At 44.5% G+C, this 15689-nt stretch overlaps 1 protein-coding gene across 1 annotated transcript in view; it reads right to left on the bottom strand.

Moving 5' to 3' along the window:
• The window catches only part of LOC145341212 (rho guanine nucleotide exchange factor 4-like), a 58361-nt gene extending 48148 nt beyond the window's left edge, over positions 1 to 10213 (bottom strand). The window contains exon 1 of the mRNA XM_080186134.1: positions 10168 to 10213. Within this exon, the coding sequence (XP_080042260.1) occupies positions 10168 to 10213 (46 nt within the window). The remainder of the gene's footprint in view (positions 1 to 10167) is intronic.
• Positions 10214 to 15689: the final 5476 nt, after the last annotated feature.

The following is a 15689-nucleotide window of genomic DNA, read 5'->3' as shown; positions in this document are numbered from 1 at the left end:
ATAAACTGTAAGTTGAAATGTAGATCAGCCATGAATGGTAAACAGATCAAGGGGCTAAATGAGCAATGCTTGTTCCTATGTTTCTCTGCTGTCTAATTGTAATGAGTAAGTGAGTAGGATGCAAGATAAAACAGCTTTATCCTGTGTCTTACTTGTGCCACTGTTCAGAGAGTGGCAGAAATACTGTACTGTATAATGACCAAACTGATGCAGTGTCTTCCAAAATAATGGATTTGTGTAAAAATGGCTCAGGATTTAATATTGTATTGCATTATAACCAGGACGTTGCAGGATGTCAATTTTTTTCTCGTGTTGAGAATATTGCAGAAGCTTGTGTCCATTATACATTCGGCAACACATCTTTTTCTATGCAAATTTTATCTGCGTCTTGTGTTTTATATGCATAAAACAATAAAGCAAATCACAACTGATCTGATGAATCAATAATCACTCAATAGAGTCAGATAAAAACCGAAAATGACAGGAAATGCCCTGATAATCAGCCAGCATCGGCAGAGAGGAAAACAGAGCGAATGGCCAAATTCTCTGACTATTCATGCCCCACCACTGCTGCCAGCAAGAATGAATAATTTGGGAAGCAGATAAAGGGAAAGCAGAAAAGAACCAGAACAACCAATTAATTATAATGGGAGTGGGTGACTGAATTAACTAGCAAAGAGACAACACATTCTGACTAACTCTGATGTAATGCCAGATGAGTTATAGTGTTCCTATACTCCTGTAATCCACCAGAAAAATGAAGGAAAAATGTTAGGTGAAAACCCTCCGGTTCAAAATAAAATTGCATGGGTTATATCTTGAAGATGCATGCTATGCTTAGAAACCTGTCAGGCTAATTGAAAGCACTGATAACATGAGCACTGTTTGAGTGGGTAAAAAAATAATGGAATGGTTGGAATGAGACAAGGATGTAAACGGTAGTCTGATTTGTTTAATCTAATGCTGGAAGCAGTGATGAATCTTGCAGCTAATACTGAAGAAGATTTCTGACATGGCTGCATTTCTAGTGAATCTCTACAGTGCAGAAGGAGGCCATTTGTCCCATTGAGTCTGCACCAACCGCCCCAAAAGAACACTCTAACTAGAGCCACTCCCCCACCCTAACCCATAACCCCATGCATTGATCATGGCCAATCCACCTGCACATCTTTGGACTGTCAATCTCAGATTTACTGACGATTTTTATTATGTTACAGTGAGTTGTTACAGCAACAGCTAAAAGAGATTTCAGACATTAACTGGTAAGATGTACACAGAGAATAGGAAATTTGAATTAAACATTAACAAAAAAAAGACGAAGGGTAATCCTTTGGGAAGCATCAATATGGACATGTTGCAATTGGAACAGATCCAGTTGAACATGTTTGTATATCTTGCTTCGGGAAAGGATGTTGTATAAGAGACAACAAAATAAAGGTTTCACTTGCTTCTGCTGACTTTTGAAGATTAACCATGAGACAGAAGGCTAGGGATTTGAAAATATAATGAAACTAAGAGTTATGAGTCGATCATTACCTCCCAATTCATTACACTGGCCTGATTGAATAGGAGAAATGTTGATAGGCAAGAAGCACTGAAAGCAGAGGAAAGTTAGTCAGGAGAATTACTGAGAGTATTCAGATGACATGAAGTCAAGAATGATTTCATAAGAACAGGACTTGGTCAAGAATCAAAGTTTATGCTGAAAATCCAAGAAAGGTGAGTGCAATAAATTGGACACTTTACAGAGTGAAAGCAGTTAGAATACCTCTTGTAACCCCACATACATAGCTGTAGACAACCATAGAATCCTTATAGTGCAGAATGAGGCCATTCAGCTTATCGAGTCTGCACCGATTCTCTGAAAGGTCATCTTTCCCAGGCCCACTCCTTTTTACCATGGCCAATCCCACGTAACATACATAACTTTGGACACTAAGGGACAATTTAGCATGGTTCATCCACTTGACCTGTCATCTTTGAATCTAGTAGTTTATCAAAAAACTCAACCAAGTCAACACAATTTGCATTTCAGAAATGCACCGTAGCTATTATTTATTAACCCATAATTTTCAACTGACCATTAATTCTGTTTCACATTATTGTCTCCATTTTTTTCGCCACCACCAACATTAGGCTGGCTGGCTAGCAGTTGTGTCGATCCCTCCCCTCTATTTGGGCTAGGGTTGAAACATCTGAAATCCTCACTCCTATGGTACTAGTCCTATATCTAAAGAGCATGGAAAGATTGTGACCATTGCATCTGTTACTTTTAATTCCCTTAGCAACCAATGATGCATGGGATTCAGATCTACTGACAGAATGATGGGACAGAACATTGCCAACGATGGTGATGGTGGTGTCTAAGACATTTTTGTGAAGAAAGATTTGATGAGTATGACTGGGTCAGGCTGTTGCTTGACAGGTCTGTGGGACAACTCTCCCAATTTTGTCATGGCCCCAAGATGTCGGTGTGGAGGACTTTTAAGGATCAACTTGGCTGAGTGTGCCTTTGTTAATTCCACTGCCTATGTCAATACTGAGTGGGCAAGCTGGTTTTATTCTTATTCAACTTTCATGTGTGCTTTGACACAATTGAGTGGTTTACTGGACCATATCAGAGAGCAGTTAAGAGCCAACCACATTGCTGTAGGTCTGGAGTCACATGTAAGCCAGACCTGGTAAGGATAACAGATTTTAACCCATGGTGAAACAGATGGATATTTAGTGAAAATGCAGTCATTTTATGATCATTAATGATGTAACTAGCATTATTTTTCCCATTTATTTCGCAAGTGAATTTAAATTCCCCCAACTGCCATGATGGGATTTGAACTCATGTCCCTAGAGCATTAGTCTAGGTCTTTGGATTACTAGTCCATTAATGTTACCATTATGTCACCACCCTTATTACACTGAGTGTGATTCAGAGAGTAGTATCAATGTGTGGGTCTGAGTGGTTTACAATAACCACAGAGGCCGGATTGTATAGATAGCAGCAGACAGAAAGGTAACACATGGGTTCTGCTTCTGAGGACTCACATGATGATTTCAGTGGAGCAGCCAGCAGAAGGAGACTGATGAGAAATACTTGGTGCATTGATAGGCTGACAATGTGAAGGAGCACAGAGAAATCCAGCAACAGCTTGACACAGGGTTTTGCATAGAACTTGGAGCCATCCTTTCCAGCATGAAGGTGGTGTCCATCTTGATTAGTACACTTGTGAACCAATCATATGCAGCATCTGATGGTTAGATTGCAACTTCCATTGCAGCACAAATAACAGGCGAAGTTTGAATGCTGCAGTAGAAACTCAGCCTGCTTCTATCATGGCTATAGATTATAGTGTTCAAAAGCACTCTCATAGCAGTCCAGCAATCTGTCCTCCGCAGGATCTGTGAGACCCAGAGCTGCTGAAAGTAATTGGCAGTATCCACCACTGAAAGTCAGCAGCCTTTAAGCAGCCAAGCTGCAGCCACTGAGGTAACATTATATAGGAGCTCTCGGACTAGACATTGTGTAGGAGCACTAGAATAAACATTGTGTAAAAGCACTAGGACAGACATTGTGTATGTGTACTTGGACAGACATTGTGTAGGTGCGCTTGGACAGACATTGTGTAGGAGCACTAGAATAAACATTGTGTAAAAGCACTAGGACAGACATTGTGTATGTGTACTTGGACAGACATTGTGTAGGTGTACTTGGACAGACACTGTGTAGGTGCGCTTGGACAGACATTCTGTAGGTGCACTTGGATGGACATTGTGTGGGAGCACTTGGACAGATATTGTGTAGGAGCACTAGGACCGACATTGTGTAGGTGCACTTGGACAGACATTCCGTAGGTGCACTTGGATGGACATTGTGTAGGAGCACTCAGACAGACATTGTGAAGGTGCATTAGGACAGACATTGTGGAATTGCACTGGGACAGACATTATGGAATTGCACTGGGACAGACATTGTGGAATTGCACTTGGACAGACATTCTGTAGGTGCACTTGGACAGACATTGTGTGGGAGCACTCAGACAGACATTGTGAAGGTGCATTAGGACAGACATTGTGGAATTGCACTGGGACAGACATTCTGTAGGTGCACTTGGACAGACATTGTGTGGGAGCACTCAGACAGACATTGTGAAGGTGCATTAGGACAGACATTGTGGAATTGCACTGGGACAGACATTATGGAGTTGCACTGGGACAGACATTATGGAGGTGCACTGGGACAGACATTATGGAGGTGCACTGGGACAGACATTGTGGAGGTGCACTGGGACAGACATTATGGAGTTGCACTGGGACAGACATTATGGAGGTGCACTGGGACAGACATTGTGGAGGTGCACTGGGACAGACATTGTGGAGATGCACTGGGACAGACATTGTGGAGGTGCACTGGGACAGACATTATGGAGTTGCACTGGGACAGACATTATGGAGGTGCACTGGGACAGACATTGTGGAGGTGCACTGGGACAGACATTATGGAGTTGCACTGGGACAGACATTGTGGAGATGCACTGGGACAGACATTGTGGAGTTGCACTGGGACAGACATTATGGAGTTGCACTGGGACAGACATTATGGAGATGCACTGGGACAGACATTGTGGAGGTGCACTGGGACAGACATTATGGAGTTGCACTGGGACAGACATTGTGGAGTTGCACTGGGACAGACATTATGGAGTTGCACTGGGACAGACATTATGGAGTTGCACTGGGACAGACATTATGGAGTTGCACTGGGACAGACATTGTGGAGATGCACTGGGACAGACATTATGGAGTTGCACTGGGACAGACATTGTGGAGTTGCACTGGGACAGACATTATGGAGTTGCACTGGGACAGTCATTATGGAGTTGCACTGGGACAGACATTATGGAGGTGCACTGGGACAGACATTATGGAGTTGCACTGGGACAGACATTGTGGAGATGCACTGGGACAGACATTATGGAGGTGCACTGGGACAGACATTATGGAGTTGCACTGGGACAGACATTGTGGAGGTGCACTGGGACAGACATTGTGGAGATGCACTGGGACAGACATTCTGGAGATGCACTGGGACAGACATTGTGGAGTTGCACTGGGACAGACATTGTGGAGTTGCACTGGGACAGACATTATGGAGTTGCACTGGGACAGACATTGTGGAGTTGCACTGGGACAGACATTATGGAGTTGCACTGGGACAGACATTATGGAGTTGCACTGGGACAGACATTATGGAGTTGCACTGGGACAGACATTGTGGAGATGCACTGGGACAGACATTGTGGAGGTGCACTGGGACAGACATTATGGAGTTGCACTGGGACAGACATTGTGGAGGTGCACTGGGACAGACATTATGGAGTTGCACTGGGACAGACATTGTGGAGATGCACTGGGACAGACATTGTGGAGGTGCACTGGGACAGACATTATGGAGTTGCACTGGGACAGACATTGTGGAGATGCACTGGGACAGACATTGTGGAGGTGCACTGGGACAGACATTATGGAGTTGCACTGGGACAGACATTGTGGAGGTGCACTGGGACAGACATTGTGGAGATGCACTGGGACAGACATTGTGGAGGTGCACTGGGACAGACATTGTGGAGATGCACTGGGACAGACATTGTGGAGGTGCACTGGGACAGACATTGTGGAGATGCACTGGGACAGACATTCTGGAGATGCACTGGGACAGACATTATGGAGATGCACTGGGACAGACATTATGGAGTTGCACTGGGACAGACATTATGGAGTTGCACTGGGACAGACATTGTGGAGATGCACTGGGACAGACATTGTGGAGGTGCACTGGGACAGACATTATGGAGTTGCACTGGGACAGACATTGTGGAGTTGCACTGGGACAGACATTATGGAGTTGCACTGGGACAGACATTATGGAGTTGCACTGGGACAGACATTGTGGAGATGCACTGGGACAGACATTATGGAGGTGCACTGGGACAGACATTATGGAGTTGCACTGGGACAGACATTATGGAGGTGCACTGGGACAGACATTGTGGAGTTGCACTGGGACAGACATTGTGGAGATGCACTGGGACAGACATTATGGAGTTGCACTGGGACAGACATTGTGGAGATGCACTGGGACAGACATTGTGGAGATGCACTGGGACAGACATTATGGAGATGCACTGGGACAGACATTATGGAGTTGCACTGGGACAGACATTATGGAGTTGCACTGGGACAGACATTGTGGAGATGCACTGGGACAGACATTGTGGAGATGCACTGGGACAGACATTGTGGAGTTGCACTGGGACAGACATTGTGGAGGTGCACTGGGACAGACATTGTGGAGTTGCACTGGGACAGACATTATGGAGTTGCACTGGAACAGACATTGTGGAGGTGCACTGGGACAGACATTATGGAGTTGCACTGGGACAGACATTGTGGAGTTGCACTGGGACAGACATTGTGGAGGTGCACTGGGACAGACATTATGGAGGTGCACTGGGACAGACATTGTGGAGCTGCACTGGGACAGACATTATGGAGTTGCACTGGGACAGACATTGTGGAGGTGCACTGGGACAGACATTGTGGAGCTGCACTGGGACAGACATTATGGAGTTGCACTGGGACAGACATTATGGAGCTGCACTGGGACAGACATTGTGGAGATGCACTGGGACAGACATTATGGAGTTGCACTGGGACAGACATTGTGGAGGTGCACTGGGACAGACATTGTGGAGCTGCACTGGGACAGACATTATGGAGTTGCACTGGGACAGACATTATGGAGCTGCACTGGGACAGACATTGTGGAGATGCACTGGGACAGACATTATGGAGTTGCACTGGGACAGACATTATGGAGGTGCACTGGGACAGACATTGTGGAGGTGCACTGGGACAGACATTTTGGAGGTGCACTGGGACAGACATTGTGGAGATGCACTGGGACAGACATTGTGTAGGTGCACTAGGACAGACATTGTGGAGGTGCACTGGGACAGACATTGTGGAGATGCACTGGGACAGACATTATGGAGGTGCACTGGGACAGACATTATGGAGATGCACTGGGACAGACATTATGGAGGTGCACTGGGACAGACATTGTGGAGATGCACTGGGACAGACATTGTGGAGGTGCACTGGGACAGACATTATGGAGGTGCACTGGGACAGACATTACGGAGGTGCGCTGGGACAGACATTATGGAGGTGCACTGGGACAGACATTGTGGAGATGCACTGGGACAGACATTGTGTAGGTGCGCTAGGACAGGCAGAGATACATGGAACATAGGTGCCAAGGGGATGCACATGGGTGATTAGATAACTTTACGGTTTAATTGCTAAATTTTGCTTGAAATATTGATTTTTTTTGTTTGTTTTTCCATTGTGTCTAAGTTGAGGCTGTAATCATCTGTGACTGAGGGAAGGGAAGATCCAAGACTGCTGGTGATTGGACAATTGGAACTGCAGTTATTGGCATCATACTCAGGTGAGTTCCTTAATGGAGAGCTTGATCTGAATGGGGGTGTCTGGATTGCCTCCTCCCTCACTCTTTCTTTTCTTTCCTCATGCTCTGTTTCCTCTTCCTTCTCCTTTGTGTGCTCCTGCTCCTCAGCTTCTCACTACATAGTTGGTATCAATGACTGTCCCTTCATGATGGTGAGGTTGTGCAGTATACTGGGGACCCATCTCAAGTCTTGACATGTGGTATGCTCAGCACTGCCCATTTCTTACAGAATAGACCAGATAGTGGAAATTACAAAACCTTTCATGTTTCAGCTCTAACCTTATTACAGGAGGCAGCCTGGATCTCATTGGATATTTGCTGCGCACATTTGCATGAGTTTGACACCGGAGTCATCAGCTATGCGATCATCCATTAGTGACTCTAATGCTGCTATTCTAGACTACTGAAGAATGATGGCATAATAAAGGCTATCCGGATACTGGGCATTGACTTTCATGATTCTCTGCCTACGCTAACTCACCAACTGGACATTGAGGGAAATCCTTTTCAGTTACGGTTCACAACAAAGTGGATATGTGGTGCCCACCAAGCCATTTGTGTGCGTAGTCAATGACACCCTGTACCACTGATACATCTGCAATGCTGGTGAAGTCATGTCTTGGTCTTCCCGCTTTCCCCTGGCAAGAGAGAATGAAGTGAGGTAATCACCTAATGACCAGAGAGTGTCAGAGACTTCCCTTACCCAACAGTGGACAGCAAACTGTGAGATATTATAAATATCACCAGCTCCAGACTGGAAGGGATTAGACGCTTAAAGGTTCCTGGTCACCTTCACAGGCAATGGCAATACACTGAGGTGGCAGAAGCTAGCAGATTTCAATGGGAGCAATCTTACTGATTAATAGACTTCCCACACATTGGATTGAATTTTTACTTAACTGATCCATCAGGTGGGGAAGAACAGAAGTCACAGAAAACCCAGAAATCAGGAATCCCTCACATACTGTGACACAACCAATTGGTGTCTGCCTGGAAGCCAAGTTTGATTGACAGATTTGACCAAGTGTCAGGTGGATAACCATTTTCTGAAGGCTCCCAGGGTAGGTGAAGTCTGGAGGTGGGGGGAGGGGGGGGTGATCTCAGAGGGAGTAATGAAGCCAGTTGTGGATAGAGGAAGTTAGTGAGTGGGGGAGACGGCCTGAACCCAGAGCTGGGGTCAGGCCTGGTGAGAGAAAGGGAGTTGATCCAAGTCACATGAAGCAGATTAATTGGATGGGATGTCCATCCTTGCTGGGAACAGGGATGAAAAATCAAAGACGTGGTGATGGGCGCAGTTGGAGGGAAGGGGGCTGGTGATGCAGGAGGGGAAGGAATGAGGGTTTATAGGGTGATTAGAACCTCAAGGAGAAGACTAGTAGAAAGTGTCCAGTCATGGCTGCTCCTCTGATAGACACCTAGGAGGTAGGTAGACACTAACCTCTTGAATCTGACACACCCTCACCTTGGATTCAGCTGCTACATGAACTGACATTATGGAAACTGACCAACCAGACTTTAATTTGTAAAGCTGAAGGACAATGAGACTCTCAATTGCATTCCACATTTAAGAAACCAACTCAGCTCCTTGGAGTGAATTTGGTTCCTACTCACCTCTTGGCCTCAGTTCAAGCTAAGAGTGAACAAACTGGTGAAAGGTTTTGGCTGGATATTTCAACTTTAATTCCCCATCCAATCCATTCTCACCTATTGTTTTTCAATGTAATGATACTGTGCCTTTAAGAAATATATTTATCTCATATTTCTGTAAGGGGTATGTTTAAAATTCATCTCTGTTTTGCAGGGTGATGGTTTGTCCAGGAAAACATTTAAATTAGTAGCTGGGAGAACAAAATAAGTACTCATTTTAAATGTGGAGGGCAGAATTTTCCAATCCCGCCCAACACGGGAATCATAGTGGTGGGACACAGAGCAAGTAAAGGTCTGTTGACCTCAGGCAGGATTTTCTGGCCTTGGGGCAAGTGCGGCTGGAATACCCCACCTGGAATGTTTGTTTAAGCAGGGCTAATGCATTTGTGTTTACTTAGGTCCCCCTGGGGTTTCAAAGTAGAGCTTTGATTAGGTTGACTGGCAGAGACAGAGTCATGTGAATAATGGGAACAGTTAATCTTGCAGGAAAGAAAAAGTTTCAGTTTCATTTTAACATACAAGCAGTTGCTCTCTGGGCTACAAGAAAGTGACATCGCTCTGTTTCTGTCTCTAAAAGGCTTACAGAAAGCTCCAAGCTGGGTAACTAAAGTCAAGACAAATATATCCGTGTTTTGCTAACTAATTTTAAAGAGAGGTTTAAATCTATAAGGGAAATTTTGCTTGATTGGCACTCATTGTTATAGGTTAGCAGTTAAGAATTGTATCTTGTCATGTTGTTCAATTGTTAAAGATTAAGCCTAATTTGTGATAATTAAACTGTGTTGTTAAATCAAGTTTGGTTCAATAAAAGCTTCCCTGATATCCTCATAATAATACCAAAATTGTTGGGGGTCTAGTCTGGATTCATAGTATACCCTGAGTTTTCTGATCTGGTACATTAGCATCAGATTAAAATGTCATCCCTTGTTCCTCACTGATGTTCAGGTGGGAAAATAGCTCCCTCAACACTCTGATTCAAAGCCCTTCCCACTCACCTTCCTCTTTCAGCATCTTGTCCTTCTTTGTGGGGTCTCTGTTCATTGCCTAAGTCATTCTGTGTTCCAAGGAAAATGTTCACTAAAGCATTCTATTGAGCAAGTTACTAGTTTGTGCAGATACCTTAAGTTCTTTCATTACCTGCCATGCAATTCCCTGGTAGGACTTTTTCAATTTTAAACATTAAAGCAAGAACCAAATATTTGAAGAATTGAAGCAGCAGCCAGTAGAAATGAACAAAAAAACGAATCTGTAAGAGGTTAATCCCTTTGCATTGTACTGGTGGGGGGTCTTTTCTGTTAATTAATGCGGGTTGAGTTGTGTGAGTTTAAATAGCTTTTTACCTGAAGCATGCTGTTGTACACTGATTAACATTGTAAACTGTCTGCTCTGTATGCACTAACATCCTCATCAATATGGCTTCTGACATGACTCGCCATAAAAGTGTACTCAAAGTGGAGCTACTGTGGAAGCCACTTTGAAGATCAGCACTTGTGCAACACAACATTAATGAAAACAGTCTGAATTTATTGCATATAACTTAAGATGACACTTTATTGACTGTAAAACACTTCGAGAATCTCTGAAGTTGTGAAAAGTTCTACGTAAGTGCGATTTCTCAAAATATATTTTCCAATAACTTGTTCCCTAAAGTCAGATAATTACTTCTAATGGAATTAGAAATATAAACTAGTTTCCCTTTTGTGCCTTATTTCTGAATTAATGATATTCATGCCACCCTTATGTATGGAGCTGATAAACAACTTAATAAAGAACAAAGAAAATTACAGCACAGGAACAGGCCCTTCAGCCCTTTAAGTCTGTACTATCCATGCTGTCCGACTGAACTAAAACCCCCCTACCTTTCTGGGGACCATATCCCTCTATTCCCATCCTATTCATGTCAAGACGCCCCTCAAAAGTCACTATCGTATCTGCTTCTACTATCTCCACTGGCAGTGAGTTCCAGGCACCCACCACCCTCTGTGTAAAAAGCTTGCCTTGTATATCTCCTTCAAACCTTACCCTTCACACCTTAATCATATGCCCCCTAATAATTGACTCTCCCATCCTGGGAAAAAACTTCTGACTATTCACTCTGTCCATGCTCCTCACAATCTTATAGACTTTTTTCAGGTTACCCCTCAAACTTCATTGTTCCAGTGAGAACAAATCAAGTTTCCCCAACCTCTTCTCATAGTTAATGTCCTCCATACCAGGCAACATCTTGGTAAATCTTTTTCGTACCCTCTCCAGAGCCTCCACACCCTTCTGGTAGTGTGGTGACTAGAATTGAACATTATATCCCAAGTGCAGCCTAACTAAGGTTCTATAAAGCTGTAAGTTGACTTGCCAATTTTTAAACTCAATGCCCCAGCTGATGAAGACAAACATACTGTGTGTCTTCTTGGCTACCTTCTCCACCTGCAATGCCACTTTCAGTGTCTTGTGTACCTGTACACCCAGATCCATTTGACTATTAATTTTTTTAAGGGTTCTGCCATTTACTGTATATTTCCTATCTGTATTAGATCTTCCAAAATGCATTATCTCACATTTGTCCGGATTAAACTCCATCTGCCATCTCTCCACCTAAGTCTCCAACCGATCTATATCCTGCTGTATCGTCTGATGGTCCTCATCACTATCCACAAATTCACCAACTTTGTGTCGCCCGCAAATTTACTAATCAAACCAGTTACATTTTCCTTCAAATCATTTATATATATTACAAACAGCAAAGATCCCAGTACTGATCCCTGAGGAATGTCACTTGTCAAAGCCCTCCATTTAGAAACACACCCTTCCTCTGCTACCTTTTGTCTTCTATGACTGAGCCATTTTCCACCTTGCCAGCTCACCTCTGATCCCATGTGACTTCACCTTCTGCACCAGTTTGCCATGAGGGACCTTGTCAAAGGCCTTACTGAAGTCCAAATAGACAAAATCTGCTGGCCTACCCTCATCAACCTTCCTCAAAAATCAAGTTAGTGAGACATGACCTCCACTTCACAAAACCATGTTGCCTCTTGCTAATACATCCACTTATTTCCAAATGAGAGTAAATCCTGTCTCAAAGAATCCTCTCCAATAATTTCCCTATCACTGACATAAGACTCACCGGCCTGTAATTACTCGGATTATTCTTGCTACCCTTCTTAAACAATGATGTTTAATGCTGTTGAAGATGTTCCTTCGCTTCTGTGATTCAAACCACAAAATGAGTGTGTAATTATTTATATATGTGCAAACATTGTGTATCTATGTGTATTGTGGTTTGTCACCATATGGGCTCACCCTGTAGCGCAGGAAGAGCTTATTGAGCCAGTCAAGCTTTATACTGGTATCACTTCACATGATCTGCTTAGGCTAATGTTATTGTCTTGCTTTTTACTCCATTCTTAAAGTTTCAAAACCAATTTGCAGTGTGGACTGGGCAATCTTGAATCCATCTCCTTGCTTGCTCCAAAAACTAAATTTAAATTGAATCCAATTCATAGTCCCGACAAGAGAGACATACTAGATCCAAGCTGACAGGCAAAGACATTACAACCCATCTTGGGCTTGACCTTAGCCAAAAGGCCGAGAAGCGATATTTCGCCACATCTTTCTGTAACAGTAGATTCCGTTACACCATTCTTTAACAGGATAAAGCTACAGTGGCACATAACTAAACATACGGGGCGATCTTACCAGCTTGTTTTACAGGTTGATTGATGTGGTGAGCTGGTACAATCAGGCAAGAGGTTCAAAATCAAGTTCTTGCCTGAATTTTCACCTCTCATGATGTTATTGGTCCCATTTTGCTGATGAAAATTGCTTTTGTGTCCTTGAAACTGATTTCAATATTCACTACTTCATTTATGTATAATTAGTGAGTCCTGGATGCTATCATCCTTACCTGCTCACTGTTCAAGGTCCTCACCAGTGAGGATTATGTATGGCCATAATCTTGGTGACCACAAGTGATGGCTTCACTAGTGGGACCACAGGCCATTGAAACACTCTGGTTGGTCAGGACAGAGTTAGGCAGTGACCCTAGGGCAATGCCTGCCTAGCCCCTCCCACCAGATACCCTGGCATTGCCAGGCTGACGCACTGGCATTGACTACTGGCCAGTGCCCCTTGGGCATTGCCAGTCTGGTAATGCCAATCTGACCTTCTGGCACTGCCTAAGGGGCAGTGGCAATGCCCAATGGGTACCTTGGCTCTGTCCACCAGGCATTAGGCAGTGTCAAGAGAGTGTGGCCAGAGGGAGGCTGGAGTTCAAGGGGGGCTATGGGGGTAGATCGGTGGTGGCGGCCCCACTGCCACTCTGCACTTGGGATCAGTGCCAGAGGGAGAAAGGACATTGATCGAGACTGTCCATCGGAGTTGTGGGATGGGGGGGGGAGTTGCGGGGCGAGGGGGGAGTGGGGTGGCCTACCTGGGCTCGGAACTGCATGGGTATTGATTCCAGGATGCCAGTGGAGTGGAGCGGAGATCGGGAGAGCATGACTGCCAGTGGGCCGGGGAGTTTCGGAGCTGGCCTGGAGACATTCAGAAGGCCAGCAATCACGGTAAGGTGGGGTCCGAGGGGCAGTGATGAGGGGACATGGGGCTGGCCAGCATTGGAAAGCTGGCAGTGCAGGGCCACTGCGCATGTGCCTATCTCCGCTATGAATTCAGCCCTATGCTGCTGGCCTCTACAGCGAGAATAGTCCCTGCCCCTACATGTTCAGTATAAATCTTTATGAGGTGCTCTGTGATAACAGAGTGTGGGACATTTGTTTTGAAAATCTCGCTAAAAAAGCCAACCTGAGTTACTCCAGTTTTTATGCAAATTTGACACTTGGAATTTTTTTGGGAAAGCCCCTGCCACAATATAAATGAAAGTCTTTATTTTATTTTCATTGCTGGGTTGCTAACCAGTAGAAACAATATATTAAATACTTTCTTTATCAGAACCACTTGTAGTCTTGAAAGGCTTGATCCTGTCATTCCGTATCTTTCAAAATTCCACTAGGAGGAAAAGGCCTGAGTTCCCTGGTCTCGTACACCTTGCTACCGCTACCAGCCAGAATGGAGAATTTGGCACTCAGCCAAATCTTCATTCACAGCAGCGGGACTGGAGAATCCCGGCTACACGTGATGTCAGAAAATTCCAGCCAACATCTAAAATCCTTTCTTTTTACTATAACACCAGTAACATTATAGTGGACCTGCACTGGGTATTGACCTTTTTTTTTAATTCTTAAGTGTCAGCTTGAGTACTGCTTATTCGTTGGAGTGAGAAGTCTCACGACACCAGGTTAAAGTCCAACAGGTTTATTTGGAATCACCTGATGAAGGAGCAGTGCTTCAAAAGCTCATGATTCCAAATAAATCTGTTGGACTTCAACCTGGTGTTGTGAGACTTCTTACTGTGCCCACCCCAGTCTAAAGCTGGCTTCTCCACATCATGGAATATAAAAGTAGGGAGGTCTTGCTGCGGCTGTATAGGGCACTGGTGAGGCTGCAGCTGGAGTACTGTGTGCAGTTTTGGTCGCCGCACTTATGCAAGGATATTTTGGCCTTGGAGGGAGTGCAGAGGAGGTTTACTAGGCTGATACCGGAGTTGAGGGGGTTGAGCTAAGAGGAGAGGCTGAATAAACTAGGCTTGTACTCGTTAGAGTTTAGAAGAATGAAGGGAGATCTCATTGAGACATATAAGATGATGAATGGGATGGATAGGATAGAGGTGGAGAGACTCTTCCTGCTCAGAAAGGACAGTAGGACTAGGGGGCACAGCCTCAAGATAAAGGGGGGGGGGGGGCGGTTTAGAACGGAGTTGAGGAGGAACTTCTTCACTCAAAGGGTGGTGAATCTCTGGAATTCTCTGCCCGTTGAAGTGGTGGAGGCTGCCTCGCTAAATATTTTTAAGACGCAGGTTGATGGGTTTTTGATAAGCGAGGGAATTAAGGGTTATGGGGAGAGGGCGGGAATGTGGAACTGAGACACGACAGATCAGCCATGATCTTATTGAATGGCGGGGCAGGCTCGAAGGGCTAGATGGCCTACCCCTGCTCCTATTTCTTATGTTCTTATGTTCTTATGGTTACCCCTTGGACTCAGGAGGTTGTGAGGTTGATTTTTGTGTCTTACCTATCTTGGGCAGATGGTGGGTGAGATACCTCACCCTTGGATTTTCAGCATTGTATCATATACAGGAGGCTCACTGCCAGTGACATTCATGCTGCTTAGAGACAGCTTGCGAATTTTGGAAGGGTGAGGAATTGGCTTGCACAAAAACCAAAATATGCTTGCAGGGATATTGTAAAAGGATGGAAAAATTGGATGTGAAAATGAATAGCAGATGGAAGTACCAGGGAAAACATAAGAGAGCTCTCATGCTTAATCTCAAGTCAACATTGTCATAATAATTTCCTGTATTATCTGATGACATGATCTCTTTAAGTAGCATTGTCAATGGCTACCTTTCAACTTGCAGCATGAATAGTGGGTGGTTTGAAGAAACAAATAGTGGTATTAATTAATGTGG

Source organism: Carcharhinus amblyrhynchos, chromosome 3 (genome assembly GCF_965287045.1).
Source record: "Carcharhinus amblyrhynchos chromosome 3, sCarAmb.v2.hapA, whole genome shotgun sequence".
Classification (NCBI taxonomy): domain Eukaryota; kingdom Metazoa; phylum Chordata; class Chondrichthyes; order Carcharhiniformes; family Carcharhinidae; genus Carcharhinus; species Carcharhinus amblyrhynchos.
This window is presented reverse-complemented; position numbering and strand designations above follow the sequence as displayed.